The sequence below is a fragment of the Ptiloglossa arizonensis genome, chromosome 9 (assembly GCF_051014685.1).
Source record: "Ptiloglossa arizonensis isolate GNS036 chromosome 9, iyPtiAriz1_principal, whole genome shotgun sequence".
NCBI classification, from domain to species: Eukaryota; Metazoa; Arthropoda; class Insecta; order Hymenoptera; family Colletidae; genus Ptiloglossa; species Ptiloglossa arizonensis.
The window spans coordinates 15,526,744-15,554,701 of record NC_135056.1 but is presented as its reverse complement, the minus strand read 5'-3'; the positions used below and the strand labels follow the sequence as shown (position 1 = coordinate 15,554,701).

The 27,958-nt window shown below is 49.5% G+C and overlaps 1 protein-coding gene and 1 long non-coding RNA gene across 2 annotated transcripts in view; both read left to right on the top strand.

Annotated features, from left to right (window-relative positions):
- The first annotated feature begins 2,330 nt into the window (after positions 1-2,330).
- LOC143151735 (uncharacterized) lies at positions 2,331-27,958 on the top strand. The gene is made up of 2 exons (XR_012993416.1): positions 2,331-3,016; positions 27,505-27,958. It is a non-coding gene; the product is annotated as an uncharacterized LOC143151735 (long non-coding RNA).
- Positions 18,623-27,958, top strand: part of LOC143151734 (uncharacterized) — a 35,074-nt gene continuing 25,738 nt past the window's right edge. Inside the window, exon 1 of the mRNA XM_076321154.1 lies at positions 18,623-23,707. Coding sequence (XP_076177269.1) covers positions 23,070-23,531 — 462 coding nt within the window. The 5' untranslated portion in view covers positions 18,623-23,069 and the 3' untranslated portion in view covers positions 23,532-23,707. The remainder of the gene's footprint in view (positions 23,708-27,958) is intronic.

The window sequence follows — 27,958 nt, the reverse complement described above, 5'->3', positions numbered from 1 at the left end:
TGTCCACGCAATCGGAGTAACGGCTAATATTGAAAAAAAAAGTTCTCGTCGGTCCGCGAAATTCCGTCCACTCGACCTATTCGATTTGAAATTCCGATTTTTTAAGCGCGTTCGGTGAAACAATTCCGTGTATTATTATACCGTCGCGTAACCGAACCGATCGTATTAAAATTCGATAACGGCGCGAAAACATTTCGACGCAACCTCGAGTGGCAATCGACGCTATAAAAAAAGTTGTCTAAACGTACCGAGAAATACTCCCCCTCCCTCCCTTTCAGCTCGATGTTTAAATATTCGAAGAGAAATTTCCGAGCTTTTCGAGCACCGGCCGCGAAACAATTTCGTCCATCGTTACCAACGCTCCGAGCCACTGAATCCGGAATTGAAGCGCGATTTTCCACGGGTCCTTCTGTTTGGTTACGTTAAACGAAGAAAGATGAAAAATACACCCGACGAAAATTAACGTGCACGCACATCCGGGGCGTATGCCTGTAATAGACGCGACAGGACAACGAGGGGTAAAAATTGCGCGCCGGTCGAAACCTATCGTTAACTTTTGTCTGGTCACGTGCCCCGTGGCGTTAACCCGGCTATTACCTTCGTACGCGCTTCGTGAAAAGAACACAATAGGAAGTGCGTGATAGTAATTTACTTTTTCGCGGATAATAAGCCGCGCGGAGTGTCCCACGATGAAAACCAAAACACCGTACTCGGAGACCCTTTCAACGAATCGTCGTATTTCGATTTGCATAATTAAACAAAATTTCTTCGCCCGGAGAAACGCGAAGCAAGGACAGTGTGTTTTTTTATTCGTCTCGAAGAGCGTTCGAACCACCGTGTAACATTTTCTTTGGAATATTTCGAACGGTAAGAAATATTACGCTTCGAATCGACTTGGAACGCGAAGTTCTCGGTCTTGTGTTCCTTTCGTTTAAACGAAATATCGTTGGTATCGGAATTCTACCAAACACGTCCGATGCGATAAAAGAAAAACCCGTGCAATCTGAGCTCTTCGTTCGAAAACGATCGGCGCAAAAAGCACGCAACATTTTACAATGCGAATCCACGATTCGAGCAAACTTTTCCAGATTATTCGAAGTTCAATCGATCCTCGATTATCCAATCCCGTCGATCGATGCTACACGTGTTCGATGCGATAAAAGAATTCTTGCAGCCTCGGCTCTTCGTTTGGTAATATGTACCCATCGAAAAAATGTGTAAACATTTTACAGTATGAATCCCTGCTTGCACAAATATTTCGAACAACGATTTCATTATTTTACCGTGCTTTATGTCCACGAAAAATTGTACCAACGATACCCAAGCTCGATACTGTATCGTCCACTCTCGTCGATCGAAATTACACGTGTTCGATAAAATAAAAAGCCTCGTGCGACTCTTCCTTCGACAATCCTGGGCAAAGAATGTCGAGATCTTTTACAAACGTAAATCCATGACTTCGATCGGCCCTCCAAGATCGTGCGATCGATCCTCGAGTCCTGTCGCTCGAAATTCCAGCCGTTGGATAAACCGAATAGGAAAATTCCCGCGACTCTTCGTCCAGTTCCTTAACCGAGCAGATACGTCTGAAAAGGCGGCCGGTCGAGGAACGCGCGTATAACTTCCGGCGCGACGGTAGCGGTGACTAATCAATATCGAGATTACGCGACACATTATGCGACTAATTATTTCCCAGATTGCGCGACGACTCATCGGCGTCGTTCCGTGGCCGGGGAGCGACGCACGAACACGAGACCGGTCGCGTTCGAAATAAGCTGGTCGCGCGTGATTTAAACACGTCGACGGTTATCCACGGCTAACCGTGTAAACGTCGCCGATGGGCGAACGGGGTTAGAAAAATCGCCGCATACGCCGCACAATGGTGCACTTTATCCGCGTAATTGACTCAATGACCATTTGCCAACGTGGAAGTTCATCGTCGTTGTCCTCGTGGTTCGTCGTCGTCAACTACGACAACGACGGCCGACGAGCCATCGAGGTTTCTTTATCCGGCTGACCCACTCAGATTGCTGCAGCGCAAAAGACACGCCACCAGATACGAACAGAGGAGGCGCGCGCGATACACCGCGAAGCAGGACCGAGCTATCGTGGAGTACCGCGAGACGAAACGAGACGAGACGAAGAAGCGAAACGGGCAAGGGTGGGGGATCGCGAACCGAAGAGAGAAACAGTGGTGGGGGAAACGACGACGCGACGTACCCGAGGACCGCGGAGAAGAGCGTTATTATTGCTCGCCAAATGAGTCACCGTAACGTCCAATGGGGAACGAGGAGACGGCGATCCGCTTCGCAAAAAACTGCTGATAACCGCTATCTAGCGTTACGCGTGCTCAAACTATTCCGCGCCGACGCTCTCGACGAGATTTATATTCCCGGTGTTGACTAACCGGGACCGGCTAATGAAATTCGATGCCACGACGATCGATCGTCCCGGCTGCCCGCGTGCCGATTTTCCCTGCACGCTCGCGGCCGAACTTATCTCCAGGAAACGCGGGGATACGCGATCCCACGGATTCCGTGAATGCTCGCCAACGATAACGCACCGATCGCGACACGCTCGGTGTCACCGTTCGACGTTTCGCGCGATTCCCAACGCGATGGAGACAACCCGCGTGCTTCGATTACGCGGCCGCGATGAATGAGACGCGCGAACGTTACTCACCCACGAGGGAAACAAGAAGAAGAAGAAGAATACGGAACGCCGGGTCGCGAGATCTCGAGCACCGATTTTTCGAGCGTGTTCAACGATCGACGCGGACCCAAGAGGGTGGAAGAGCGCGGTGGTGCACCGTGGTGCGTGGCTGCCGTCTGTAACCTGATTTTCAACGTCGAGCGAATTGGAATTTAAATAGAAGGGATCTCCGGGTAACGATTCGACGCGCGGATAGAGGGCGAAACGAATTTTCACCGAACCCTACGGAGATTGAACTTTACGGGTCGAGGTACTCGGACCAACTGCGAAAGATCGTCGGTTTAGATTGTCGCGACGTTAGTGGGTAAGTAAATACTTGTTTCGTTTTCAAAATTCGGGAACGAAAGAGCGAAACTTCTCGGTGCATATTGTATTCAACGAGAAAATTATCCATTGACCCGATAACGGTAGAATTATCCAAGTTAATTCGATTACTCGTGGAAAAAGTGTTATCTTTCGCGTTATGTTCTCTCAACGACCCGTTTTCGTTATTTTCCCCTCTTCCTTCCGCGCGGAATCCGTTCTCCTCGCGGAAAGAATGGCAGCGTGCTCGCAGCTATCGAGGATGTCGCGCTTCTCTCGCGGAAAGAATGCCAATGGGCATCTATATCAACCGGTAGCGAAACACCGAAGCGGAAGGTGCTCGATGCTCTTTCTCAGCGAGGGAACAATACCTGGTACGGTCCCGGTGAGATATTTTCAATCGACTGTGTTCGCTTTTCGATCGAGCCACCCGAGCGGACAGTTGTCGTCCCGCACGAGCGATTAATTCGAATTACGGGCATTCCGCGCGCTTTAATTTCCCATCATGGCCGGTCGGGTCAACCCTTCCCCACCGCCACGATGCCGGGTTGCCCTTTATTTTATTTTTCTCCCACGCTGCGGGTGGGTGGGTCAGGTTCGCGTTTGTCTCGGCGAACCTGGCCGGGGTTGGTTTCTGTGTGACGCGGCGACGGTGGCCAAAACCGACGGTGTTTAGAAGTTTGGAAACTTTAAACCGGGGTTTATCGACTAATTTAGCCGTAGCCAAGGACAGGCCCGGGTCTCCGTAGAGACAGACTTTGCAGCGACGCTTCCTCCCGATTGGACGCTCGACTAGTTTCGAACTCGATAAACCGAGGCGAGAGAACCGGTGGTGAAGTTTCGGATTCGAGCGAAGCCAGCCAGCCAGCCAGCCAGCCTCGTACTCCCCGAGACGGCCGAGATTTCGTTAAAATCAACACGAAACTCTACTCGAGTTTAATTCTATTAAAGTCGTCCACTTGACCATTATCGAGTATCGCGGTAGTTAATATATTCGCTCGTTTCGACGGACCCGCGACTATCGGCCGGACCGACACGAATTTCGTTTCACCATTCCACGAGGTGTACAATTCCTCGCTGCACGAGCATCGTTGAATAGTTGGAATCGATACTTGGATGGAAAATCGTGGAAGAGTCGACTCGAATCTCGAGTCGATCCGGTTGCTTCATTTTTAGATAAACGTATCCGATCGCATCGATCTCTACGATTCTTCTCCGACACTTCTACACGGTAGATTATATCACATCTTTGGTTTTTATTCTATTCATTGGATCTACTTATACTATTTTTCGTGCTAGAATTTCACACGATTAACGCTTCTCCACGTTTTACACGTATCGGTGCATTCCTGTTGCGAATTTTCTCTTTCCGTGCACCCGTTTCGTCGTTCATCCCGGTTGGTATCCTCCCCGATCACGGTGAAGAGGCACGGTTGAATTAATAACGCCAATAATCGCGGTTAGTCGTGCAAATATTTTCTAAAGCGCAAAAACCAAACGCCTGGCGCGTAATCGTTTGCCCCCGGTGCGTAATGTTCAAACGGCGAGCATAATCGCGCTTCCCGATACTCCGGCGAAAAATGCGAGGAGCACGATAAAGCTCGTCGCGTTTCTTCCGCTCGCGAAACGACCGCTGAGCGGAGCTGAATAATTCTGCACGCGTCGACGATTGCACTCCGCTATCGAAAATCGTGTTCTCCGCTTCGATCGCGGGAGATCGAACAATTCCGCGATTAAACAATGGACGAGCGTTCTCCTTGCTCTGGAATCTGTTGAATTTTTCTTTTTTTTTCGCTCGAGGGACGAGTGCCGTTTAACGGTCAACGTTCCGCGACGATTCGCGGATGGAAGCTTGGAAACGGAGCGCGGAAACAAAACGAGGCGAACCGTCGAGCGCGTAACGAGCCCAAAAACGCGATAATTGCGTCACGGGGGCAAGAAATCGCACATGGCCGCTAACGACGAATCCACGTGTAAGCCATGCGCGCGTACACGTGACGGTGTTCAGTTTTCGTCAATCTTCCCGACGACAAAACAACAACGCGACTCCCGCCCGCTTCTTACGAACCGTTCGGCTACCCGAAATTCTATCGCGAGGTTCCAGCTATTATTACTCTCGCTGCTCGCGATGCACGTCCACGATGCACCCGTTCTCCGGTGCACTACGGGGACCTCCGAGTGTTCCTATGGCGTGTAAACCACGATCTCGAGGAACAATCGATCGATCGCAAGGGATGAAGTGGCCCGAGACAAGTGATACCCGAGATGGACCGAGTTGCGGCCGATTTCTAAAAATCGAGCGTGTCGACGATGTGGATTAAATTACCACGATTTAACAAATTTTTAGGATCGATGTAACCTTCAGAAATTATTTCTAGTGTTACTTATTTTTAGTTAAAATATTAAGTGGAAGTCTGAACTCGCCATTGGTCGATGTGGAACACCTTTCGTAAGTCTTTTACGGATCGACCACTACACTCTCCAGAGGAGTTCTTTTCTACTCCGAACAGTACATCGGCGTTTACGATCGAGAAGTTACAAAGTTTACAGAGAAAGCATCGCATCGGTTGCAAGAACATCTAGTACTCTCTAGGAAAGTACCACCAACGATGGTTCTCTTCAACTCCCGACGGTAGATTTACTTTATCGAGAAATTGCAGAGCCCGCGAGTTAAGTACCGCAACCGTCACAAATTGATACATACTCCGGGGAGAGACTAGTGGCAGACGCGGTACTTGGACCGTTCGGAACAGACACGATGGCGGAAAATACGAACAAGTACGAGCGAGTTTGTTCGTCCTCGGTCAACGGATTTAATACGGTGATACATCGATACAGACGAGTAGGAAATTTCTATTTCCAGAGCCGTGGCACCGCGTGGAAATAAAACTACGAACGACGGAACGCCAAGAGTCTCGTATCCAGTTGTCGTGTTATCGTTTCCAGGTCACGCATGAATATCGTACACGTTCTCCCGCAACGTTTGAACGTTTCCGTAACGACTTGAAAAGATCTCGCGAATTAATCGTCCCTATCCTCGAGGAATGTTATTTAATTTTTCGTTTAGCCGGCAGCGGGAATTCTCAGGTGTAGCTTGAACTAGTTTGAGTTTACGCGTCGCGGAAAACTCGAGTGACTGACAAGCACGCTCGAGGCCATTGGATCGTACGGTGCTCTTAAACGTGTTTACTGAATATTTAGCTCGTGTATTATGAACGGCTTTCGAAATACAACGCGGAGAAGCGACGATAAGACAGTGCGTTTTAAATGCATAGAAAGAAGAGTTTCGAGCTTACGTATAACGCTCGAGGAGGCGAAGGTGACTCGAAAATAACGCGACGACTTGTTCGTTGCGCGTCATTCGTATACGATAGAATCTATCGCAGATTATTACCAGATGTTATTCGGCTTCGACATTGAATATCACGTGGCGACCGGTAATATCGAGATATTGCTTCCTACAAAAAGCGATTAATATCGCGACGTCTTGTTTGTCCGATTTTCCGCGAACAACTCCGATACTTGTTTGCTTCGTGTTTCGAGACGCGAAGATAAACCGCCATGTGTTAAGTTCAAACGTCAAAAAAGAACCGCATCGATACGACTTTTAATAGACGGATGAAAAACTAAGGAATAGATCCACGACAAGAAAGGTCAAGATTCTAATAGACACATGAGAAACCGCTTTCAACGGCCCGAGGTTAGAGGATGTTGAATTTTTTTTTTATCGCGCGTTTATCGTCGATCGCGTTTTATTAATATTTATCCACCGTTCTGTGACGATTGAACGCGCGTGCATCGCAATAGGAAGTACGCACAGCCTCGTGTTTCTGAATTATTTTTATCCCCCTTCGCGAGCCTAACAGCGAACGATTCACGATGACAGTTCGCGAAACGAAGTTTCCTCGCACTGCTTAATTATCGAAAAGGAAGATACTTCTCTTTTTGAATAAAGTCTCAAGTTCCTAAGTTCCCAAGTTCCAAAGTTTCGAAGTTCTCAAGTTCCCAAGTTCCCGAGTTCCAAAGTCTCAAGTTTCCGAGTTCCAAAGTCCCAAAGTCCCAAAGTTCCAAAGTTCCAAAGTTTCAAAGTCTCAAAGTGTGAAAGTCTCAAAGTTCAAAAGTTCTAAAGTCCCAAAGTCCCAAAGTCCCAAAGTTCCGAAGTTCTGAAGTTCCAAAGTTCTGAAGTTCCAAAGTTCCAAAGTCCAAAGTTCCAAAGTCCAAAGTTCCAAAGTCCAAAGTTCCAAAGTCCAAAGTCCAAAGTCCAAAGTTCCAAAGTCCAAAGTTCCAAAGTCCAAAGTTCCAAAGTCCAAAGTTCCCAAGTTTACAAGTTTCCAAATTCCAATTATCCTAATCCTCAACTTTCGAAATTCCCATTATCCCAATCCCCAAGTTTCCAAATTCCCATTATCCCAAGTTCCCAAGTTCTCCAGTCCCCAAGTTCTCAAATTCTCAAGTTCTTAATTTCCGAAGCTCCGAAGTTCCCCTTTCTACGTACAATCGAGTTCTCAGTCATTCCCCTTGGAACAAAGACATACGGAAATGTAGTTATTTCCCTAAACGATCGCGGTTGAAGCACGGGAACAGAAGTCCTGTATACTTGAATACACAAGCCTCGCCAGCATCGCCAATCACCCGCCACTGACCACCGATCACACGCACGAGTACGCAGCTACGACGTTAACAGCTCGCGTTGCAATAATTATGCATTTAATGCCGAACATTGTCGAGGGAACAATTCAGGCTCCCCCGATCCCGCCATCGGTTTGTTTTGACGCTCGGTGACAATTCGAGACAAATCCATTAAACTATTGTCGGCTTTTGTGTTCCAGATAGGTCCCATTACATTATCAGTGTAAAGTAGAGGCGACGGTCGCTTCGGAGCGTCGTAGAACAGCAACTAGCCGGCCCAGCTGTTCGCGTCCAATTAGCCTCGCTTGATAAGCTCAACAATACCGGCATTATTACAGAACAACCGAGCGTTTATACGTGCCTCGTAGCGCCGTTACATTTTGACGTTTCCATTAGCGACCTTCTAGCCTCTCCGTCCCGCCTTTTTTCATCGACCTTTGCCCTCGACTTCGCTGACCGATATACAGATTTTATCGTGCCTCTGGACATTTCGTCCACACCTCAAGGTCGCGCGGATCGTTCAATCGACGTCTCCCTCATCGAGTGTCGCTTTTAACAACGAACCGGTACCATTCTTCCAAATTTCGCGGGAGTTTCGAGTCACGAGTCCCGAGACTCCGATTGTAAGTCTCGAGTCTCGAATTTCAAATCTGGAATTCTCAGTCCCGAGTCCCGCGCGTCGAGTACCAAATCCCAAGTTCCCAGTCTCGAGTTCCGAGCGTCAAGTTTCACGTGCCAAGTTCTCGGTTTCGAGCGTCAACTTGACAACAAGGCTCGACGATCGAAGCACCGTCGTCATCGTCGAGAAAAGAACTCGCGTTGTAAATTTAATTCCGATCCTTGTCCCGTCTCCGTTGCTGCATCCTGTACGCGTATACGGGCGTGCGTTACAACCGTTCCGCGCATCTTTCGACGTCCCTTGCCGGTTGAATTCCTTCCGTCCCCGTGTCGATGCGCTTTAAAAAGCCCGTTCGAAGGGACGACAATATCTTCTCGACGCGGACTATTCCGCGACGATCAGATTGACGCGGGCGCATCTGAATTGCAGATGCCGTATCGAGGAAACGGTACGAGCGAGACGACCGCGTCGAAATATCGAGGAATACATTATGCCGAATGCGCGCGTTCCAGGCTGCGTTATTACCCATCGAAATACCGCTACGAAAATACCTAACTCGCTACGCGAAATATGCACGCGCCTTATCGGGGACCGCGGAGGGACTTACCGAAACGGAAGTCTCGAAACGCGTCGTTAAAACTCCGCAACGCCGGGTATACTTCGTGACGAGCGGCTCTCGAGATTAGTATTGTACGTAATTCGTAAGCGGGAGTGTCGCAACTCGAATCGCGCTCGTTTCGATCCCGACGAGAACATCGCGGTTCCGTACACAACGGTCTTCAAGTTTCGCGTTCGCCAAATCCACGACGACGACCACGACCACGACGACGATAAACAAAACGCGTCCCTGGCCTCGTCTACGTGTCCACCCACGCACACGCGACATCCTTTCTCGATACGGAAGCTACCACTCCTCGTCGTGCAAAATTCCTTATCGGTTGCTTCGACGCGAATCTTCCTGCACCGCCGCCCCTTCCTCCTCCGATCTTTTTTTCCGACTCGGCATCCAGTCACCCGGTGCTCTGCCCGTTTCTTCCTGCTTTAATCATCGCGCAGATACGCGAATAACGGAATCGCGTGGAACAGAGGGCTACCAGGCCCGTTTGCGTTATTTATTTACCAGCGAGGGAATTTTTCAACGGAGCTTTCCGGTTACGTTTCGTTTATTTTCCTCCATCGCGAGGTTCGACGATACGAAACGCACGGCCGTCAACGAACGATGCGAAGCCGATCGACGATTCTCGTCTCGAGCCTCTCGAAGCCGATGTCCACCGCCGCTCGGTTGTACGTACACGGCTTTATTTATACGAATACGCGGTCGAATTACATGAAATAATATACCGTGTTTACGCAACGCGTGCACTCGACGCCGCAATTGCATATCGCGCACGGCCGAGTGTAAGTTATTGCACGCGTTAACGTCAGGCTGGAAATATTTTACATCGGGCGAGTCACCCCGTTTAGAAATAACGGGGATCGGGAACTTTTTGCGCGCCTAATCGTTCCCGCTGTTTCTACGAATCTCGAGACCGAAATTAATCCATCGCGTTTGTACGAAAATTCGTTTAGTTCGCTTTGCTTCTCCATCGTACAAGGTGACGTATACGATAGCGCTTGTTCGTGATTTTTACGTTTAATATAGCGAGTCGGTAAAATTTTCGAGAGAAATCGATATCTTTCCTAGTGGTCGACGATTTGTTACGCAGTCGTAGGAAATAGTGTCGCAACGCTCGAGTGTACGCTTGCGCCATTTTCGCGAACTACAATAACACGTGGATGTAATTCCAACCAGGGCGATACCGAAGCCTACTGCAACGACTCCCGTAAGACGATTTCGAAGTCTCGAACGAGAACCGTTGCATCGGTGTCGCGAAGATTGCAACTGAGAAACAAAATGAATCGTACGCGTTGTCCGCTCTCGCTGGTTTCACGTGGAATGTTCCAAGTCTGGTAATCGTGTCTGTTGCAAAATCGATCGAAACGATCGACAAAGACGCGACAGATGGAAGAAAACTGTCGAGGAACAGTTTCGTCGCCGATGAAATCTCTAAAGCCCCTCTAAATTTGAAAAGTGGCGACGGTCACGAGTCTCGACGATAATCGAGCGTGTAGAATTATTATTGGCGCTGGTGTAATCGTATCACGGGCCTCCAGGAGCCGAGCCGTGGGCCCCGTGGAGGTTAACAACCCCAGGCTACGTACGAAACATCGCGTCGAACATACGAATCCACCGGCTAAACCGATCTCCAAACACGAGGTCCGTGCGTCCCCGGCCGTGGCGCGTAAGCCGACTCTAATCGCGCTCTCTTATTGCGCTTCGTGCATCGAGGAACTCGCTCTTCCTCTCTCTCTCTCGGTCGCTCGGTCTTCGCTCCCTCGTCCTCTCTCGCTCTCCTCGTGTGCGCGGGACTGCGTGTCCGCCACGAGCGAATGCGTGTATCCTCGTTATCGTCTTACACACGCACGCACGTGTAGTACGAGGCGTAGTACTACGCGGTTCCCCCTTTCGTCTCGCCCCGTCACGGATCCCCGGCACCCCACACACCGCGTTACTCCCCTTACGGCCCATTCCCCGCGCCAGTAACCCTGCGCGCCCCGCGCACCGCGCTTCACCGCCGCGCAGCTCCGACGATTCGTCCCACCGACCGGCCCCGCGTATCCCCACTCCTCCCCGGCAGCTTGTTTTATCGCGGTCACGTGGTGCCTATGTGACGTCACGCGGTCACTAACCATATTATGTCCACGGCACTGACCTTACCCCGCCGCTCTCTCCTCTCGTGCTTCTCTCGCGCTGTACTCTCCTCGTCATTCGCGCTGCTCTCGCGAGGGGACCGCGCGCCGAGCGCCGCGAACTGTTACGCATCGATTTCAACGAAACCCCGCGAACGAGCCAAGAAACCAAAAATACACGTAGAAATATCGATATCCACCGGACACTCGAGGGGATCAAAATCGTCCAAGCGTCGAGAGCATTGCGTTATTCTGTTCCATGAAGTGTGTTAGCAAATTTTGAGATGGTTCTGGAGTTTTGCATCCATCGTAGGAAGCGAGAGAGATCCTGGAAGGAATCGAGAACCGTATCGGGTCAGACGTTTTGGTCAGACTTGAAAGACTGCGTAAATCACCCGATCCTGTCCACATTCTACTTGCAAGCGGTACTCCGATGTACTCGTCAAGTACCGATGTTTCCTTCTTTCTACAATATACGATCTAAACCTAACATTCACCCTATCGTCAAGTATTTTCTCTCGCACTCTGGGGTTCCTTATTTCGTCGAATATTTCGCGACTGAAACTATCACGGGATATGTTTCTCGATCGAAGCTCTATTCTCTCGGTGTTCTCGGCTCCTGCTCTCTTCACAGCACCGGAGTTCTCTTCGCAGCCCCCACCCTTCCATCCCCTCCTTTGAAATCTTTTAAATCCGTAGCCGCGAACCGAGAGCCCGTTTTGGTTTTCCGAACGGTATACGCGGTAACCGTTACGCAGTACTAATTGGATAATAATTGCGGCGATGGTTGGTAATGGGATAGCACGGTGGATAACCGGGGAAAACGGTTACGCAGCCGATAGTTGGTTCGCGTTCGGGAGATTCGTGGCTTTATTTCGGTGAACGCGATAACGCGAGTACGGATCGCTCCGAACGCGACAACATCGCAGGTTTCCGTGAAACTTGTCGTTCTCGGGGCGTAAAGTGGCGCGGTTAATTGAATCGCGAACCACGGGCGTAAACGCACTGGATGATTTTTTCTTTTTCTTCACCGTGCCTCGTCACGCAATCGTGTCGGCCAATCTAACGTATTAAGATACTTCTGAAATAGAATTATGTACACGGAAGTCGGTCTCGGGCCGCGCGCTCCGGCCACTTACTCGATCATTAACGAGCGATAGGATTAATAGATTTCCACGTGATAAAAACGCGGTGGCCCCGTACGATCGTAATTCGCGGCACGGACAATTACAAGTAATAATAACGATAACTCTTTATTGCGCCAGAATTGTATATAAGGTGGATCCGGAGGAATTAAATGATATACGGATAGAAACGGAGATAAATATACAGTTACGGGGCAAAGGCGAGGCGCGGCTACACGCTGTTATTAACCTAACCCGGCGGAGGATAAATGTACTCGGTTACGGATCGGTATCGGGACTCGCGTGGAACCTTGCCGAGACTGGGTCTTCTCAGACCCGGAGAAACTCGTTCAATGTTGCTACAATCTTTGTAGAGAAATTAAGAGAAGCACTTTGTCACGATTGTATCGTTCGTGCAACTTTCCCTTGGAAGTTGAGAAAAGTTCGATCGAGTATTTAAATTCTCGTAACCGATTGTACCGTTGGCGTAACTAACATTGAAAATTGGGAGAAGTACCACGAAGCGATAGAATCTTTGCTGGAGATATTTGGGTCGGTTTGGACCCAAGGCGTGATTTCGTTGGTCCCCGTTACCGAATCTCGGTAAACTTCACCGATAAGAAAAATCGATCGGAAAACACCACGGTCGCTAAACTTTTCGAGCGACGATTTTTTTTCAATTTCAGTGGAATTTGATCGTTAACGTCGAGGTTTCTCCGGCGCGGTGGTGCGCGCGTTCCACGATAAAAATCTCGCGCGTTCCACGGCTAATCGTTTAATGCACGCCTTCCCGTGAAAGTTTCTAATACGCCGCTTCCGTTTCACGTGGAGCCATGCGCACGGCGTTGCGCAATGCTAATTGGATAATAACGGCGATGTTGGCCCGGTAATGAGACAGAGCACGGGTCTCGCTCACGGGTCAACGATAAAACAATTACAGGGCCGAGCGGTCCGAATCCCCCGATCGACTCTGATTAAATATTAAACTTTATTATTATTTCTCGCGCGAGCGTCCCGTCCTCTCCGGTACTCTCGATAGCCAACGCCTCGGTACTCGCGAGCGAGCACCGCCACCGCCGCCGCCACCACCGCCACCCCCGGTGTCTCCTCTTTTTCTTTATCAATCTCTGCGGGTACAAACTTTCCGCGTGGAAGTTTGCAATCACTTAAGTTATAATTGCTCGAAGAACGAGAGCACCGATCGGAAAAGCAAAGTCTGATAAATTGCCGATCCCTGCGAGCGCAGTTCGAGATATTCTTACTATCCCGACCGAGAGAAAGAGAGGGGGGTGGGGTCCGGGGGAGGGTAATCCGATATAACGATTTAAGTTGTCGCCGAAGCTCGGGCTCGGAGTTTAACCGACTACGGTGTAACTAGTAGACAGCCGTCCATTGGTTAACCGCTGGTTATACGGAGGAAAACTTTCCGCGAAAGTTTCCGCGTCCTCCTCCTTCTACGTTCGTCGTCGTCGTCGTCGTCGTCGTCGTCGTGCGACGCGGACGACGTCGGAGGTAAGCACCGGTTTCGCGGCGAGAGAAGCGGCGACGACGACGACGACGACGACGACGATTAGGTAGAGAGAGTTTTCTTCGACGTACCCCCGTACTTCAAAGGCGTACTTACCCCGGAGAAGGATTAAAGTGCCATTACGCTCATTAAACTGTATTTAATGCCCAGGAGGAAGGCGGAGCTAGGGAAGAGGTCGCGGAAAAGGCAGAGTAATCCCAATTGAACCGACCCCCCGAGGAGGGGGTAACGTTTATTCAATCGACGGACGAAAATAATTACGGGGAACCTTTAATCGTTTTTCTCGCCCCGCGCGCGAGAGGAACGGAGAGAGAGGACGAGGAATTATTGCTCGATCTCGATACCGTGCTCCGGACGATCGTAGGCCGGGGAAGGGACCAGATAATAACACGGCGCGGAAGAAAAGGGAGCAAAACCGCCAAGAATCGCCGTACCGGGGGAGAAGGTGGAGAATATGGGGGAGTAACGGAATATATACGCGCGTGTACGAAATCATCGGGAGAATAGCGATCGGATGCGGACCGAGAGGGTTTCTCGGCGCTATAAATCCTCCGATTGCCATCGACTGTTATCGATAACTTCTCGATAAATGAATTTATGCGGGGGCCCCCGTGTGCTTCGTAAATACCGTGGCGAGCGTCGAGCGTCTTATTGCGCCGATCGGGTGTCTGTCGTTCACGTCTATTTGTTGCCGCGCGGATCGATTGTCGCGATCGCGTGCCGATACGTGTTCCGCGGTGCGAATAACTTGTTAAACGCGGCTTCGGATCGCGCCGTACCGCGAATCCGTCCCGTCTTCGGTATCAAATAAGACGGAACGGTGAACTACAACCGGGCGAACAAAATTCTATCGACAGTCGTTGCTCGAGCGGGAACCTTCCTCGGTTCGAGACCGAGCGAAGCTACAGGGTGTCTCGGGTAAACGGAATCGTCCAAATCCCCGCATTATTGTCTTCATCGCGTGAAAAAACGCGAGACTTTCGAGAAGGTTGATATCTTTTCAACTTTACCCTACGATACTCTTGTAAATTGCAAACAAAATTGAAGTACGGTAAGTACTTCTTTAGATGCGTGCAAGATGTTACAAATTTTTCTGAATTTCCATACGAAAAGATCGAATTACTCGGTGTAGGTGGTATCGATAGAATTACTCCACGCATTGAAAATACACGTTCGAGAAATGTTCTGCGCGAAGACCTCGTAGCAAAGACAAATATAAAAACGTTGATCCGGTAAGTTTAAACTGGAGAGAAAAGGTTTCAGAGATCCTGTATATTCCCATAAGGATCCTGCGTTATCGCTCACGCTGAACGAGCAAAGCGAGACGATCCCGTCTCGGTTATCCGGGACGAGACTGTATCAGTTATCCAGGGAATATACAGCGTACGGTGCCCGATGACACAGAAAGACCGAATACTCGCGGAGAAATCCTCGCGGGTGCATCGACACTTCGCCGAGGACGCGCCGCGACTAATCGAGCGTTGAAATCGACGGAAGGTAGAAGCCGAAGGCAATTCTTGCCGCGAAGTGGCCATTTCACGTGGACACACGTGTGTCGACCACGTGCGTCCCATACCCCCGGCCGTTATTCCTACCTTCTTGCGCCCTTCCGCCTCTTCCTTTTTTATTCGACCCTCCTGAGTCACTCCGGGAGGAGGAGGAGGACGAAGAGGGACGAGAGAGAGAAAGAGAGAGAGAGCTCTCCTCTTTTTACTACAACTTCTGCTCGCTCTTTTTCCAACCCGGCGGCGCGCGTGCATGCATATGTATGCAACGTCGGGGCCCACACGTATATGCGCGGCCACGTTCTTCTCGTCGTTTTGCTTCCTGCGAGAAAAGGGCTTTTATTATTTTATTAGGAAACTGGTTTGCCCGTGCGCCGCGATCGCGACGCAGTTCTTGGACAAGGGAGGGAGAGAATCGAGGGACGAAAGAGGACAAGACGAAGAAGCAGAAGAAGAAGGAGGAGGAGGTGGAGAAGGAGGAGGAGGAGAAATGGAGTACGCTAGATTGGAGATTCATATCGCGTAGCGTCGTCTCGCGAGAAGCCTCCTCTTTCTTCCCTTTTATTTTGAGGATCTTCGAGCTTTAGTGTCGCGACGCTCCCGGACTCTTAACGCCCGCTGGTTCCACGCCCGTATCCGTTGATTATCGTTATCGCGTGACCCGGTCCGGCTTTCCTGCAATTTTCGACCGGGAGAATTGTTCGTGGAACGAGATACCAACGTTTAAAACCGCGTAATAATATCCCAGGAGACGACCGGATAGTTCTCGCGGGCTCGAATCGTCACGGGCTGCGGGCGCTTCCTTTTTTTTTTCTTTTTAAATCAATCGTCAACGTCACGATACTCTCGGGGGCACCGACGCAAGTCGCAAATCCGAGAATCGAGCGCTCGCACCGGGATTGCTTCGATGACCATCGTCCGTTCGAGTCGTGGCACGCTCGTGTCACGGAATCGTCGCTTAACGACCGTAGATTTTAATTGATCAATTGATCAAGAGGGTGCCCCAGCTGGTGTCCAAGCGGTGGCCAGTTTCTTCGCGGACGATTCTCCGTAGACTCCTCGTTCTTCCTGAGAATACGTCCTTTTGGTATACGTACGTACGTTTCCGTTGCTTGTAAATATTCAACGGGAATCGATAAGTGCACGTGCTTGTGCAATTGTACAGAATGTTCTCCCTTGACGGTAATTTAAACGTTTCTGCTCTATAGTAAAATTCGACGCACCGGAGACGGAGTTCGTTGTATAAGAATCGAAGTATCGATTACTCTACGTGTGTATTTTCAAAATACAGCTAAATATTCGAAGCAAACTCTAAACGTATATTTTAACGTTATCGCACCATCGATAATATCTGCGAACATTTCGCAGATTCACGGTGCAGGCTATTTCCGAAATAGGTAACGAGTCGACAACCCGCTTGGAAAACGAAAAAAATGAAACGCTTGCGCTTCGTGCGCCCCGTGTAGAAACACTCTCGGCGTTCGCGCGAGTTTATCGCCGCGTAATATCGCTCGATTGCTTCAATAAGATCGAAAACATGAATTCGATATTTCGCGCGCGATAAATCCGACGAATTTAATCCCGACGCGACGCACGGACTCGTCGATGAAATACGAGCGACGTTAAACTCTCCGGCGTCGATTAAAAGGATTGGTATCGAGTAACCTACGCGATTCCCGTATCTCGTAACGATATCTCAGCCTGGACGTAAGTCGACGCCATTAGGCTCGCTTTCTCGTACGGTTGCTTATCGAGAGAAAGAAATGTACGAAGGAGAGGAGAACAAATGCGCGAAAAGAAAGAAAAAGAAGAAAGAAAAAGAAAAAGAAAAGAAATAGGAAAACGCAAGGGGAACAAAGGAAACGATCGTTGTCGAAAAATATCGAGTCGTTCGCCTGGACACGCGGACACGAACAATCGTAAACAATTAGAACGACGATCGGGGTGGCGCGATGGAAGACGAGCCGCGAATACAGAGAGAGGCGCGCGGGGCAGGCCGCATTATAAATGCCAGTAGCGCCTCGGATTTACATTAACAAACGCGGATATCGCGATTACATCTGCATCGCTCGGTGTACCCGCTGCGAGCTGCCGCGCCGTGCCGCGCCGCGCGATCCTTACCGTAATACGTTTCGCCTCCACGATGAATGGAGCAATCGTGTGTCAGCGCAGAAACGAGAGCTCGAACTGTACGTGCTCCGGTCGCGCTATCTCCTCCGCGCATCTTGCATCGAATGCATTTTCGATAGGAGGAGAACGCGACGACAAATGGTCACGGACGGAACGTTCGCTGTTCCGAGGGGTACGGTGTCCACGAGCTTACCCCCGTAAACGCTCGTCCAGGTTCTATACCGTTCGAAAGTTTCACGATTTTCACGCTCTCGCGATCGAAATATTTCTTCGGTGCACCACGTTCACGATTCATCGTGACTTTATTTCATCTGGAATTTCGTTGAAACCGGATGGTTTTCGAGGCTGTCGAAACGTAGATTTTACTGGAGTGAATCGACTTCGCGAAGGTTTACTGGTAGTTGTTGTTAAGGGTTGATGTAATTTATTATGCGAAAGCGTCGATGAAATACTCCGGTCTTCGAAACGAACGAATCGGTACGGTGATCTTCGAAGATGATCGTTTTGAAACGTTTACAGCGGGAAGACTCGAGAAGGTTTCTTTTATCGTCGGAACTTCGTTAGTGTTAAAGTGTACAATTTATCGTGGAGTGAACCGACTTTGCGAAAGTTTGCCAGTTACTTGTGTAACTTTTTCCAAAGAATACACCGTAGGACGTTCCACCGGGTGAAAGCGTTAGTAGGTTATCTTCGTTTTCCGAGATTAATCGATGCGACAGTCGACGATAAAATATTTAAACCTTCGCGGTAGCTTATTTGGAACACCAGTGGGGTTGAAAAAAATTGCCCGACTTGGAGTAAACAGTATCCAGTGAATTTACGTAAAAAAAGATACATTCTTCCTCTTGCATCCTTATCCTCCCCTCGAAAAAAATGTCTCCCATTAGAAGACTCACCTTCTCTGTCAATTTTTTATATACATACGCTCCGAAACGTTATACCACGTCCCAGGTTTCGAAATACCCCTCCCCTGTACAATCTTCGCGAGTATTCCCCGCAAAGTTCGTACACACGCGACCGTAACCCTCGCAATGTTTTCCACCCTGGTCGATAGTTCCAGCGAGACAATCCCCGGTAAGAATCGACGTTTTTGCTCCCGATTTCACCCTCCATCGTCGTTTCTGGATCCAACTACCGAAAGGGTTCACGCTCTCGATACCGAGATCGAAGGAGCCACGGAAACGACTCGAGAACAAACATCCGAACTCCTCCGTTCCTTAACGCACGGTCGCCACCGACGAAACGGGAGTTTAATGTCGGGACGGTGGGTTAGATCTAGAAGGAGGGGGTGGGGGGGCCTGTTTGAATTTTAATTCGAAGGCCAGGAACCACGTCGCGGGACCCCGTTTCCCATCGAGTCTCCCAATCCCGAGGTTCGCCCGCCAAACAAACCAGAAACAATCGGATCTCGTCGCGCACGGAAACCCGAACGTCTCGAATAACCAATCGTGCCCTGTGCAACGAGCGTGTACGCGTCGAGGGGGGTTACGGGAGGGGCACCGACGGAAACCGCAGCAGTCGGGGGAGACATCGTCACGGAGAAAACTCGGACGGCCGCGCTCTGGACCCGCTCGGAGGATAGTTGGCTCGGATCAAGTGGCAGAGACCAATCAACGGATTTCTACTGATCCGGTGCGCACGACTGACGACCCATCGCGATTATAACGCACGGCGTGCGGCCGCCGACGCACACGCGAGCGAGTAAGCGAGCACGCGCGCGCGCGCGACCGCGAGCTACTAATATAGTACAGGGTGTTCCACGAAGCGACGAGACTGGGACGCGTTTTGGGGGGAAACGAACGCTAACGTATTCTTTCGGTGTGTTGTTTGGCTCGCGAATGAGAGAGAACGAGAGATAGTGTTCTTGTAGGGGATTAATGGAGAAATTCGTAGCTAAGTGTGGTCTTTGAGCGTAGGTGTTACAGTAACGGGGAAATAACGATAACGTTGATCGTTCAGCTGGTTTTCTAAACTTTTAGCGATGCTGGTGTAGAAAATTAATCGAAAGATTCAGAGCTGGGAAGAATAATCGATAGAAGCTGTTTCGTTTCGTCGATACAGGTAGTTTAATCTCTGGTCATCGGATTGGAATTCGAGTATCGCGTGTATTGTGTTGAAAGAAATACCGAAATAAAGAGGGAATGTGGTACAATTGCTGAGTAGAATAGGAACGCTGTAGAATCTTCTTAAATATGTTACACTTAAGTCGAAAGATCTTGGTGTACCTCGAGAGATCAACACGATCTCGACCGGATCGATACCCTCTCGTTCATCGAATTGGGGCCTCAATCGGAGACTCTGCTAGCCAAAAGAACGTTCTTCTTCCACGTAATATCTATTTCGGGCTCCGTAGAAGAAAACGGTAACGGTGAACCGACTTCTTCGAAATCTGTTGTCCAAAAGAACATTCTTCGTCCTCGTAATATCGATTTCGGACTCCGTGGAAGAAAAATTGCAACGGAGAACCGACTTTCTCGAAGTCTGTACAGGACAGGTCTACCACTCGTTGAAATGTCCATTTGGAAAGTGTTCTCGGAGCGTAGGTCCCGGGGGATCGAGGTTCATCGGCCGTGTTCCGAAAATAAACAATAATCCACGCGGAGCATTTTATGAAACAGCCTGTGCCCAGCTCGCGCGCAGCCTCTCTCCGCAACCTGGCCGGTGTGTATGGGTGTACCGGTGTACAGTTATAGGTAACCCGGTCCGGTAATTGCCGGTACGACCAGAGGTCCAGATGCTCCCCAATCAGCGGTGGTCCTCCACCTCTGCCTTCGCCTCCTCCTCCAGCTATCTACGCACTCCTCTTACGCTCTCTCACACGCGTGTGCGTGACCGTGCGTGAGCGGAGGTCCGTGATCGTGTTGAGAACGACCGGTTAGTTCCTGACCATACGCATGGCAGCACCGTTTAATTGGCACTGGACACAATGGATTATGGAACGGTGCCGCCCTACCCGACGTCTCTCGTCGGTGGTGGCCAGCACTTCATGTCAAAACCATTTCGCTTGTTTTACGTACGAAAGTGCCACCGTACTCTGACAATCTCTCTCTCTCTCTCTCTCTCTCTCTCTAATTCTCTATCCTTTGCCCTCTCGCTGCTACCTCTCGGTCTCTCCGTGTTCGTTCTCCGTTCTCTTTGCTCCCTCGTTATCTCCATCGGTCTCTGTTGTCTCTCGAGCTCGACTTTCTCCCGTCGCTCTCCATTTTCTGCGTTTTTCCACCTCGTGCTCGGTCTTGCGGTGAGAACGCCGACCTATTTTTCTCTCGTCGAAAGCGTGACCTTCGAACGAGAGCGACAGTGGTGGCTTTGGCTAGACACTGTCGCAGAATTCACTTTCGGCCAGGGTGAGACGGTCTACGGAGAGAGAGTTTGGACAACGAGTAGAACCGAGTATCGCGGATCGAGTCTTCGATTCGAGAGAGTATTTTCGTTAGAGTCTAGGGAGAATCAATTGGTCGACGGTCAGACCCCCGACCACTTTCCTCGCGCGATATTGGGGAAGCTCGATACATCGACTCGTTCTTTATTTTATCATTTAACCGATAAATGTCCTCCGGTGCACACTCGTTTCTTCTCTCGAACGCTATCCATTATTCATACGTGTCGAATCATCGGTAACTCGCGTCCGATCGACGCGTTAAATCCGATTCGATTATTGTGCGCACAGTCTCGTCGAGACTCAATGGAATCGATCGAATACAAGGATCGATCTGATTCTCGAATAAACGGTGTCGCTCATTTTTTGCAACGAAATCGCGTGTTTCCTCGCTACGAATTGATAAAATTATACGAGCGCTTCTTTTCCTCGTAGCGCTGCGTTCGAGCGACGATAGCAATCACGACAATGGGAAAGCGACGGTTTTCATGGGGCGCGTTTCTTTCGGTACTTTCATCGCCTGGTCCCCCCTACCCACCTACCCACCTACCCACCGGGTCGTATTTGCGCAATTTCGTCGGCGAGGGAGCGACGAGAAAACAATAAGAGGAACGGACACCGGGACACGAATCGTTATAGTTAGAAATTCCGTCTAATAAAACGCGCGTTTCGCCGGGCCGTGGATATCCTGTCTCGTGACGCGGCAATAACAAACAGATGTCGGTGAAAAAAAAAAAAAAAAAAAAAGTTATCGGCGAATTGATGCCAACGAGTTCGCCCGGGGAACTACATTTTCAATATCAATCACGTACGAACACGCGACCGTCGAGAGCATCGGGGAATTTTATTTGAAACACAGTCCCCCTCCCTCGTCTCCGCCAGTTTGCACGAGCTACAAAACGGGGCTATTTTTTAAAAAGCTCTCGGTGCGCTTTCTCCCTTTTTCTCTCCGTGACGTTCATTTTTCGTGGCTCGCTCACAGCGAAGGATACGATCCGATTCGTCGACGAAAACCTAACGGAGGGACTTCGAAACGATGCACCGTTCGGTGTCGGTGTTGGTTGGGTTGAAATTTTTGTATCGAAGGAAAAACTGGCAAGCTTTTATCGTTGTTAGCGGAACAACGCGCGATCGACGCGGTTCGATAGCTCGGCTGTCGCGTTTATTCCACTTCCTTCGTTCGTGGTTCGCGGTAGGCCCGGCGCGAGGTCGCTGGTGGGGGAAACTGGGCCCTAGTTACGCGGCTCTGGCGTAGATAATAGAGTCTAACTGGTTCCCGGTGAGCAACGATTTTAATCAATTAATCGAATTTGGGGAGAAATTGGACTTTGTTCGATTTTGGAAAACGTTCGAGTCGCGAGTAGAGATTTTGCAACGGAGAACATTCGAAAAATTAAATATACTTAATTGGGGCCTTGCGCGGTCCCACTGGTCGATTCTTCTTCTGTTTAAATGTGACACGAGACTATAAAATTCGAATCGTAAAATATTAGGTTGTTTGGAAAGTCATTTTGTTTTTCTTTTTTAGAGTGTCCAAACATTTTATTAAATTATATATTCTCCAGTTTGGAAAACGAAATGACTTTCCAAACAACCCAATATTTAGAGAGATCATATTTAGAGAAGAACAAGAATAACGAGACCTACAATGTAATAGCCTGTATTTCAATGAATATTCCGTTTAAACAAAGTCTCCTCTTGGAATAAGAAGCTCGAGTGTAAACGAAATCACTCGCCAATCCTCTCGAAGATCTAGCCAACAACCCACTGTACCCTGACGTGTAAAAGCTAGAATCTCAAAGTACATCGTCACTTGTTCGAAGAAGGACCTAAACCGGATCGACCCTCTCGAAGATTTCGCGCGCAATCCACCGTATTACCGTGTCTCGAGGCGCAGGAGAATATGGTCGAAATGCGAGGTAAAGCTTGAATCTCGAAGCGAAGCCACGTTGTCATTGAGCAGCAACGAGTAAGGAGAAAAGGGAAACGTTCGGAACGTCACATTTCGCGACACTGGTAGCATTTCGTGCGGCACGAAATCGAGCAGACTCGTTTCGGGGGTTCATCGACGCGACGCTGGTCGGGGCTTCTCGTTCCTCGTTCGGGATCGGAAAGCAGTAAGCGTCTTAAATTTATCGCCGGGCTGTTCCGACGCCGCGACGCGTCGAGGCGGTCGAGGATAAAGGAACGACAAACTCGAGGCCACCCCCGCCTCGAGGCAAGGAACGCCGAGGGGTTCGTCGACGGTACGAACGGGAAAATAATAAAAATAGACAGTCACGGTTAAGCCACGGTAGACTGACCCTCGACAATCGTCGTTAGCTATATTTTCGGGGTCTCATTACGCGATTCCTGAATCGCGAACCCGGCGGTGGTGTTCCATCGCAATTTCTCGCATCCGTCCTCAGCGTCGATGTTCTTTTCGCATTTAACGCGACCCGTCGCCTATAAAACTCTGGGACCTCTTCCTGTCTCGTTACACGGACACGAATCCTCCTTTGCGAAGCAGTGGTCCACACCGGAGGAAAATCCGCTTGGAAAAAATACCAAGAACGATCGAATCGTTTTTCTGGGAGATCCTCTTATCGCTCGAGGATCCTCGACCGGGTGGAAAAAGACGTCGAACGACACGTTCTCTTTCTCTCGTCTTCGAGTTTCGTTTCATAGCGATTCGTTGACGCTCGCAGCCGCGACGAGCCCGCGGATAACATCAACGAGTAATTATAACCGTTCCCACACGGCCGAGGACAAGCCGCGAAACGGAGACACGCGTTGGGCAATTTATTACATCGCGCGGCAATTACGCCGCGTTACTCCGCCCGGAACATCTCCCGTTTCCGGATATTATGTCCCGCTTGTATTTCACGGGGCGTAATTGCGCACCGGGAAAATAATTAGCGGTCTCGTGTCGCGCGCGTGCCTCCGCGCGCGTTCTACGCGTAGGTGCAAAGTGAAAGCGGCCTCCTCTGGATGGAAAGTGTGGAGGAGGAGAGGATAATCCTCGTTTATTAGAAACAAGTCAAACTCGGGAACCGGAGGAACCTTGCCACGGTAATAAAACTTACCGTAATCCCCGGCTAACTAATCGGAAACGGCGAACTTCGATTTTCGAGGGAACATTTAGGAGTACCGATCGACCGAGTATTACGCTTTTTTTTTCTTATTACGACACGAGGGAGATGCACCATCTTGAGTGTAGACGATCGTTGATATTTTTTCTACGTATATAAATTGTGAATTTCCTGGAAGCGTGAGATTTAAAAATAAATCCGCGGACAACCGAAGAGATTCTCGTATTTTTAGAACACGTATTCTTCGAGAGTGCCTACGGACAGTGCGTTATACGGTCTATTTTCTCGGGTGTAACTTTTACCGTAAGTATCGATACAAATACAAATCTCGAGTAATAATTAAAGTAACATGTCCGATGAAATATTCGTAATCGAGTTTCTCGATACGCAACGCGTTAACGAAGCCGACGTCACCGATCGTTTGAACGTTCGCGCGATTCGACGAGAACGATACAACCCCGAAGACGTTAAAGAGATTCACCCCCGGAATTAACCGCGAATTTCGGTCGCTCGATTTTTCGCGTATTATGGTTACGGTTAGGGAAGAAAATAAAGCGTAAGTACAGCATAGATGCGTTGTCGCGGTACAACGAGGATCCGTGTATTTGGGAGTCTGGATGCAGCGTCCCGGTCGAGACAAGGCATAATTTAACGCGCCCATTGGCCAAGGGTGGACGGTACATAACTCGAGCCCCGTTCCACTCGTTTCATTCGGGAGACTTGGCGCCCTCCTCGCTTATTCCTCTTCGCCCTATTCGACCCTCCCTGCGCTATCTTCCTCTTCTTTCTCCCTCACCCCGGCGGCGCGACCTCTTCCTCTCGCAATATCGTACGGTCAGACTGCGCCGGACAATGCGTCGCATTCAATTCTATACCCGAACCGTATAGAATCCTAGGCTGTCGGGGTTGCACGACCAACAGGGACAGAGAAACAGAAAGACAGAGAGAGAGAGAGAGACGGAGAGTGGAACGAACGAGGCGGAAAGACGCGACACGAATAAAAAGGGGGAGAGGAGAGAGAAAAAAAGAAAGAAAAGAGTGACGAAGGTGGGCAGAGTGCGTAGACTGGAAGAAGAAGGGGTGGAAAGAGAAACAAGGTGAATGGGAGTCGCTCGAGAAACGTCGGGGTTGGGAAGAAGACGAAGACAGTGGCATCGGACGTGGAACCGAACGAAAGAGGAAAGAGAGCGACGGGGGTGAGACGACGACGACGACGACGACGAGTGGGCCTTCCACGGGGCACTCATGTGTCATTTAACTGAAATACCTCCGATGCGCCGAATTGATTTACAGTCGGACGCTTGTGCGCGTTCCAACAGAAGCGCGCGAGCGAGCACGAGCGTATCGGTGAGAGGGGTTCAACGTGTACACGAGAGAGGGTGGCCCCGGTCGGTGCCGATCCGCGAAATAGCTGGAGTGAGTCGTCCGTCCTGCCCGCCCCGAAGAATTGTGGGCATCGCGTGACGAAATTTATTTATTGCTCAACGAGCCGACGGGTCGCGGGACCCGGGTACGGGGCCGAGATAAATATGGAACAGGATCTTGCCGGGATCATTAATCGACCGGGTTAAGAGAACGCCCGGATGATGAATTATTCCCAGGGGGTGATTAAAAATCACTCCCCGGGACGGGTGGTAATAAAAACGTTTAAACGGTAGTTAAAGGCGCAGTCGCTTAAAGGATTGTTCGGCTTCCGCTGGAAATAACTCGCCAGTCACCTCCCCGACGAGTTTTATGATTTTTTAACCGAGTTCCCCTCTCGCTAACGACCACGAGACTTTTCAACGGGGCTGTTGAAAAGACGCGGATACGTTTATAATAACGCGCGTATCCATTACGTCGGACGTAGACACGATTCTCCGTAAGGACGAACTCATTTGCGAAGGGTGGTGACACTGTCGAGCGGAGCTACCAGTCGAAGATACGGAACGACGTTTCTCCGTGGCTACATTTTCGAGCGAATCGATGTTAAATATTCATAGACTACCGGTGCAGTTCAATGTTTTATAGACCAGTCTCCCTTGGGTTCGAGTTTATAAACGGTGCTTGTTATCGCGGCTGATTCGAACCCTCGTGATCTAACATAGAAAATGGATCTCTGTATATTCTCTTCACGGTAGGAAGATCACAGCTGAATTGTGTTATTAAAGAACCGGACAAATTTCCGACAATTGTCGAATCGTCGAAAGCTATAATAATTTAATTTCAAAACTTCGTCCTTTGCGGTCCAAAGTAAAAAGTCAGGACAAGTTGAACGTCGCAGTCTTTCTAACGTAAACGTAAGTGCTCCGTAAGTGTTACGCACCGTAAATATTGTACACCGATTTGTTCGAAAGCGTGGCTCCGTGGAGACGTCGCTCCGCGTTCTCGAGTCGTTTCTTCACGCGGATTTAGCCCCCTGTATTTTTCAACGTATTAATCCAGAGTTGTTTGTTTCCCCGGGACGAAACACCTATGCACATAATACGAGCCACGGTTACGAATGTAACCTGCCGTCTTAAATTGCCCGCCGTATCTTCTCCGAGGACTCCAGTTTTATCACGGCGCCGGGCGTTTAAATCATCGAGAAGACCGGGTGAACGTACACACCGCTCGCGTTACGTTAGGACGTAGCGGTTCTTCCGGAAGCTTCCAGTCTATCGGGTTAGACTGCAACAATTTCGCAATTTCAAGGATCGATCAAACGTGTCTGCACGAGACACGATTACGTGGGTACCCGCGGCGCGGTTTCGAAGTCGCTACCAGGCGCGCGGTTCGTTTCGTTCGGTTCGAAGCACGGTCTGTCTCGCGATAGGTACCGTTCCGCGTTCCACGATGGAAGAGGGAACGTCGCGACGTCTTCCTGTTTCGCGATTAGACGCGTCGTCGATATCGCGTTACGGCGCACCGCCTCGCCTCGCGTCGAGCCGAGCCGAGTCCTCGCGTTCCTCTCGTCCAGCCCGCGTCTTCACGCTAGACCGCAATGCACGCGTGTAAATACGCGCCGCGGAGACCCGCGACGCGCGTCTATCCACTGACGAACCCGCTACGCTTCCAGGCAAATAACCCTACGGCTCAAAGTGCCGGTGATTGATTGCAACGTCGAACCAGAGCCGAGGCTGCGTATCCAGATGCTAATTGTAAATTAACTAGCCAAGCTGCGCGAAAGGATATTTGATCGTCCGCATTATCCACCGCGAGATCGTCGATCGATCGGTGGTTCTCGGATTAGAGGTGGAACATGGCTGAATCCGAGAAAAGTATCCCGAATGTTCTTTGCGATTTTTTGGAAATTTTGAAAAAATTTTGAAGTCGAGAACAAGGGATGTGTATTAGATTTTTGTAGATGGGATAACTCGAGTTCCAAGGGTGTGATTGTCTTTTACAGTATTCGTGATTTTCATGAAATTTGGAAATGTATACTTTTTTAAGCTACGATAACTCGTGTTCTAAATATCTTTCATACTTGTGATTTTGATGAAATTTGAAAGAATTCTGAGTCGATAAGGAATATGTATCTTTTTTCTAACTGTGGTAACTCGAGTTCAAAGTAATTACCTTGTACGGTATTCGAGAGAGCAATGTTGAAAAATTATTCGAGATACAAGGGAAGGTTTTTGATGGAAAAGCTGAGCACGTTGGTAAGATAAGTATAGTAAAAAAGGAGGAAACTCCTTTCCACCGCCTTTATCCTCTGCTAACACGAGCGAAGTACTCTACTTCGCGATCGTGATGAAACTTTGCAGGTTTGTAGAGCGGAGAAAAGTAAGGGATGCGTATCTTTTTTTTTTCTTTCAGACGCGGTAACTCGAGTTTAGAGGATGTGGTTACCTTCCACGGCATTCGAGAGAGCAATTTCGAAAACTATTGTAGATACAAGGAGGTACGTTCGTGCAAAGTCTTCCAGTTTTGGATGAAAATTGAGAACAACTTAAGAAAACGATGATACTCCGGTTGAAACTGATCGCGGATCGGTTTGTTACCAAAAAGCAATTGGAAATTAAATACAAAAGTAACGATATTCGATATACAACTTTCCCAAACTTGGTCGTGAATACCAACTACCCGAACGAGACTCCCTTTGGTCGCATACTTCCAAGTGCGTAAGGGTTCTCTTGCCTCGATCAGGGAAACTACCATAGGAGTGAGACAAGCCATTGAGGAAAACTTTGTCTCCGCAAGAAATTACCCTCGTCCCCGTAATCGCTCGAGTAGCACGCATCTAAACGTAATAAAGAAGTAAAAAATGCCA